General features: G+C 41.2%; 1 protein-coding gene across 3 annotated transcripts; it reads left to right on the forward strand.

The window, feature by feature from the left end:
- The first annotated feature begins 695 nt into the window (after positions 1-695).
- On the forward strand, positions 696-5,373 carry LOC110985023 (calcium-independent protein kinase C-like). 3 transcript variants are annotated; one of them, XM_022245713.2, is made up of 7 exons: positions 696-842; positions 1,168-1,240; positions 1,590-1,758; positions 2,011-2,042; positions 2,413-2,489; positions 3,178-3,286; positions 4,190-5,373. In XM_022245713.2, the coding sequence occupies exons 2-7, from the start codon at positions 1,180-1,182 to the stop codon at positions 4,273-4,275; spliced, it is 534 nt and encodes a 177-aa protein (XP_022101405.1). In that variant the 5' UTR covers positions 696-842; positions 1,168-1,179; the 3' UTR covers positions 4,276-5,373. The 3 variants fall into 3 exon arrangements, with proteins under 3 accessions (XP_022101405.1, XP_022101406.2, XP_086993851.1); XM_087137725.1 differs by lacking the exon at positions 696-842 and adding an exon at positions 864-1,014; XM_022245714.2 differs by lacking the exons at positions 1,168-1,240; positions 2,011-2,042 and adding an exon at positions 1,293-1,360 and having other exon boundaries at positions 718-842.
- The last annotated feature ends 883 nt before the right edge of the window (positions 5,374-6,256 follow it).

Consider the following 6,256-nt stretch of genomic DNA (forward strand, 5'->3'; position numbering starts at 1 on the left):
CGTATAGTATAGAACTAACGCAACATCATGCCCAAAATTACTTACCAACATACACGGAAAAAGTTGCCAAATTGAGGCTCTGCATGCCTATGGCGGTAGCGTACAAAGAGCGAATCGGTAGCAGGTCTTGTTTCTGTTATTGTTCCTTTTCATGGTTACTTTCTAGCTTTATGTTTTCATTAAGAGTAAGTTGTTAAAGAAAAGGTTTGTTTGTTTTTTAATCAAATGTAATTAGAAAGAGCATCACGACCAACTATCAGCCTTGTCTCCAGGAAATAAATAGCCACAACGTTGCTTTAACTGTTCCTGCTCTAATTTCGATCTTCCTAATAATTATGTAATAGAATTTATTTTGTTCCCCTACTTTTTGAAATCCCGACTGCCCAAGAATTAGGTCATACAATTTGTGTGGGTTGCTTGGCAGTGCTTGTGGGCAGTTGGTAGTAGAACTTGCAACCAGCCACAAGAGTCCTTGGGAAGGAGCTGATAACTGCCCTAGCCAGTGACCTTCCATTTCACTTGGCTACTGGACTGAACAGAGACTGTTCTGTTGCCTCTCTGTGATTTCTCCTTCCATCGAACCTGCTCTACTTGCAAATTCGTCCCTGTCCTGCTCTAGGCAAAAACATTACCAGTGTAAGCCTATTGAACCACACATGTAGTATAGTTGTGTACTTGCGTCGCCCGTGGAGGGAAGCTACAGAGAGAGAGAGAGAAATGTTTGTCGTAAATAGTACACCATACCAGGGACCTACCTGCTGATCACGAGTGGTGGAGAACGCCGAAATAGGGAGCAACAAACGTGAAAAAACTATTAAATCTCGCAGTTAACCAGAGAGAAGGTAAGTTGTGGATTCACTTAATTGCCATTGTGTGTTTGGGGGGGGGGTAAATTGAGATGAACGGATTCGTCTTCAGCGATGGCACGTTTTACACTTATATTACACAAGACTGACTGAAACTATGCTCCACTCAAAGGAATTTCCGGGTTTGGGTCTCCCGTGCTTTTGTACGGTAAGTACAAACTGTTGTTCCTTTCGGGAGCGATTAGAAATTTGAAATTGCTGGTCCTCCACTGACCAAATGTAATAAAGCAAACTTTTTCATTTTAAAAGATCAACATTTCATTTTGTTGTATGAGTTCAAGTGGTTTACTTGGTATTTTAGCAACTTGGCAACATGTCTGAGCCTGCCATTGATAAGCCGGACGATGTAGTGGAAGAGGCACCGGCGGCTGAAGGTGAGTTTAACCTACTACTATGACTTCGTCGGTATTTTTTTTTTTTTTATAGCTGACGCAATGGCAATGTGGCCTTCTAGAGTCGCTGTTGGCCAAACTCGGCTAAAGAGGCGTGTAAAGGTAGCCCACTATTTACTTTACATTTTCAGCTCTATCTTCTGCTGATTTTATAAGCTAATTTTCGAGTCAATCGTCAACCCAATCAGATGAGAGTTTGCAGACTGCACAAGCACAATCGCTCTTCAGCAATACATGTCAACAAAACAGGAATTGCTGCCCTGAAGACAACGTGCTAAAGTTTCTTAAGTCTTAGCGATTTATGCTTATCTGTGCATCGTAAATTACATAGAGCCGGCAGCTAAGAATGATGAACAGGTGGAAACAGCCGAGAAGAAGACGGAGGAGGAGACCTCGCCCAGGAAGAGGAAGCGCCAAGTACACGATGCCAATGGGCATCTGTTCCGAAACACCAACTTTAAGCAGCCAACCTTCTGTTCGCACTGCAACAAGTTCATCTGGTAACTCGTAATTATTATTAATGTTAATTTCAAGGTATAAAAACTTCATGAAATACCACGAACAGAATTTTTTGGTAATAAATTTGTATAATGATTGTAACAGTCGATTACATGTACTGTATAATTTCGACAAAATATCTGTAACACACATTTGGAGTTCTGGCTTTTATTTTCTTTTCGACACTGTGTTATGTGATTGGGAGGATCTTTCTTCATGTAATTTTGTAGCATTGGCTTATAATTTTGTTCTAGGGGTATGTGGTCCCAAGGTTACCAGTGTAAAGGTAGGCCCTAATAATCATTACAAATGGGCTTAAAACAACAGGAGTGTACGAGCAGGATTATACAAACATTTCCGTGATATACTTTCGTTTGGAGCTACTTAGTTCCATAATGTTGTAGGCTTCTTGTTTATTGCTAAGGTCGGCGAGAACGAACTCCTTGCACAATTTTTTATTGATCAAAATGCAGCCACTGTGCAAACCACTAGCATTGTGAATTTCAACTCAGGAGAGTTCAGTGCATTGTGTGTTGTGAAAGTTCAAGAGCGGTTGACCTCGCCTTTGCAAACACGGAAACGTTGACAATGGGGATATTTTGGGGCTCCTCGTGTGGTCGTGTTATTTCTTATACTGAGCTCTGCATACATTATAGCGTGCCGTGTGGTGGTCCACAAGCGATGTCATGATCAGATTATTCCAGCATGCCCTTCCTCATCAGACCAACCAGGGGTGAGTGTGAAGCTGTGAATCCTAACTTAATTGATTGCTTGATTCCCCGATTTACATATTCCTGTGTCAAACCCCAAAGTTATATATTAATACATGTATTAAAAAAATAAGACCAACTTCATACCGACTTTTTCTTACATGAAAACAAAATAAAGGAACAAAACAGTAGCGAAAGCAAAAAAGATTACATGCTGTTGGCAGTAATAATATTAATAGAAACGAATCATGATGCTAAAAAAGAAACCAGGTTCAAAGTAAGGGAAAAGCCAACTCGCGTCTTTTCTATCTACTGGTTTCATTTAAACGTTTGGTTGGATCTAAACTTACAAATGAATGCTTCCGCTAACGTGGTGCGTTGCAAATATTTATATTTCTGGAAGTACGGAGGCGTGTTACTGCCATCGTAAAATAAATAAGTTTAAACGACAGGCCCGACTGACTTTGTCTTTTAAAGGACTCTCTCTCGTTTAAAGAACTTACCTATCTTGTTTAAACGAGATACTAGTAGCTATGCATTTGTTCGGTGGTTTCAATGTGCTTCATACGGGGGCACAGTTTTTATCTTCCATGCGACCGATCTGTAAGAACTGGAGGAACCAAAACAGCGCCAGATTTTGATCTCTGTTCTCTAAGATGCATTATGAATCAGCCTCGTACTAATCATTGTTGTAATCATCTATTTTGTCAGGATAATTATTCGCATGCGTTGAAGGTCAGCAATTATTTCCGACCCACATTCTGTCGTCACTGTGGTTCTTTGCTGTATGGCTTCATACACCAGGGCCTCAAATGTCAGGGTAGGTGATTCCAGTGCTTGGTATTTCAGGAAAGTAAATTTAAACCCTCATAGGAAATGCCGAGGCCGCGCGTTGAGATATTAAAAGTGATAAAAAATAAATAACACAAGGATTCGAACACGCCACCTTCGCAGACACAGCGGCGCTCTCGGCGTTTAATGAGAATAATGGAGTGTAACCTAATGATAAAAGGCAGGTCAGGCTAATACATGTGTGGGTAATCACGATTGAAAAGCGTTTTGTTTCACTGTGTGACACGATTAAATTAGATTGATTTAGAGACTCAGTCCATGTCAGTAGGCTGCGATGAGTAGGCCCTAGAGTTTTCCCCACAGACAATTCAGTGCGCAAATTAATGTTGGGTTCACCATTATTTTGACCAGAACCCCCCCCCCAGCGAACAGTGTCCTCTAATGACATCACAACGACAGGCAATAAATATGCCAGGAAAAGCATGAGAAATTTGGAAGATTTGAAAAGTTCACTTTTTCGTTACGAATAGCCGAAAAGACTATGTAAAACAATTCCCTTACATGTAAGAGGAGTTGATACTGCACAAAACATGTTCCAGGTTGAAAGTCACATCATGAACCCTTACTCTGGGGTTGCAAGTCATCGTGGACAGGGTGACGTCTTCCACTACTGTTAACACTGCCATTAGTTTGGATAGATCATGCAATTTGACATTTCTGACTTGTTGGGCCAACTTTTGGGTCGTAACGATCATCGGCTTGGCAGCATGGACTTACGGTGTATATTTCGCGGTACATGGAAATGCACGTGGCTCTTAATTGACAGTTCGTTTAGGCCCGCTGCACACCTGAGAAACAAGCAAGCAACAGTTTGTCGCGATACCAGCCACTCGCATTTTTTGTGATTTCTTTGTCTGTGCATGGACTGCAGATTGCAAGATGAACTTCCACAAACGATGCGGCAAACATGTTGCGCCGAATTGCGTCCGAAAAGTTACGACCGAGGTGGAGTCCTAGGTCAACCAAGTATTGATGGGCGATGAACCAGTGAGACGTCGGCGCTTGGAACACCATTCAGTGGATTTTTTTGATCTTAGCAGAGTTTTGTTGAGCTAGAGATAAAAATCTGAACTGCCTTGTAGCAATAGTGTTTGTCGGCTTCGCTTTTTTCCATAAGAGCTCGCAATGTAAATGCATTTATTGCTTCGCAGGATTGACAGTAGTACGTTTCTGTAATGCATCAGATTTGCTGCTTACTTGTGCATAGCGTGAAGTGAGTGCCTTACAGAGGCAAACTGTGTTTTAATGTCAACGACTTTGTGCGCAACAGTTTAGCTTCGACTTAAATTACCAGAAAAAGGCACTGTAGATGGAGACATTTCACTTCAGCGTTCGAAGTATTCGACGCCAAATTTAAATAGGAAGAAAACAGCTATATTAAGAATAGTTTATTTTGCATGGACATATGAACATAAATTTTGATATTTTGATAATTATATGAATATATACTGCTTCCGAACATAATTATTTTTGTATTATTCTTAAAGATCTTTCAGTACCTTTTTGTAAATAAATACATTGTGAAGACAAAAGATTTGTGGTGTAGAGAACGTTCCATAGAATTGTGCACGTGCCACACCTCATACATCCAGGATTTAAATAACCTTATATCGCATTTCAAATAAGGAATTTTCTTTTCAAAACTAAAACCTAATTAGAACGTAAATTGACGTTGGCATTTCCTTTGACCCAGTGTACTCTCTGAAATAGGTTTGATGCATGTAACATGTTTTTGATGCCGTTTTCTATTTTATGCGCTAAGTTTAAATTAAGCTGTGACAGTAGATGTTACCTGCGTTAAATTTAAACTCCCACTTTTAGGCGCCACGTAACCCAAGCTGTGCTCATACATAAGTTTATTACTTTTTGTCCTGTGAGTCGATCAGTAAGTCATCTTGGATAATCACGTGACAGCTTTTGGAATATTGTCATTCCATTCGAATTCCTTGGGTATCAATTTTTAGGAATTTCAATGATGCTCATTGGTAATGATAAATTCAGTGAACTGGTGCATGCTATTTTGAGTAAAAGATGAGCAAGTGTAACGAGCAAAAATACCTTGTCGATGTGCCATTTGTTTGTTTGTTTTGTTTTGTTTTGTTTTTGTTTTGTTTTGGTAAATTTAGCGTGTAAAGGTCCTGTTTTGGATCCAACGTGTGGATCTCCTTTCGCTTAATCTGAATAATGAATAACAGTGACAAACGCATGGGGCACAACGGTACGGCACCCTCGAAGGCGAGAATGCATGTATCGGAAATTAAGTGGGGTTATGTGATAAATATAGTTTCTTGTTACAAAAACAGCAATAAAATCCGCTGAGTACATTCCCTTTACAAGGCCTGCCTTTACTAAATTTAGCCTTGGTCGGGGAAGGTTTGAGCTACGGTTTGGTAAAGTGGCCCGCTCAGTCTTCTTCCGTGCTGGAGAAAAATTGCGTCCGACCCAGGAAAGAAGCAGGTGGCCCAGCTGCTAACTCAGATGGACTGTGCGGTAGATCAGTGGATCGAGTTCGGATACTGAGAATCGATCCCGTCTCGAGTCCTCGAATCGAGTGGCGTTTGGATTTCAGTATTTGGCTCGCTATGGCACTCACGGGTCAGGGCAGGATATTTTTCGTAGCACTTGACTTTGGGTGACGTTTACCGATGCCTTGTCCTGAACACCGACGCCGTCGACCGTGCCCGGCGTCGCAAGGTATAAGAAGTCACGGTAGTTCACCCCTCAACCGTCGACGGTTTGTCAATCTGCCACTGTTGGGTGCTCCCCCCCCCTTGGAAAGAGCTATCCCCTATTCCCCTTCCTGGCTACACCAATACCATAATTCTGGAAAAGTTGACAGCTTCAGAAGAAGAAATATCCTGCTTCGACCTCCGCAAGCAGGAGGTTAATTCTTCGCCCCCGTTTTTTCGATTTGTTTTTGGTTTGAATTAGTTACGAT

Source organism: Acanthaster planci, linkage group LG01 (genome assembly GCF_054643075.1).
Source record: "Acanthaster planci isolate LZ-2023a linkage group LG01, COTS_SCS, whole genome shotgun sequence".
NCBI classification, from domain to species: Eukaryota; Metazoa; Echinodermata; class Asteroidea; order Valvatida; family Acanthasteridae; genus Acanthaster; species Acanthaster planci.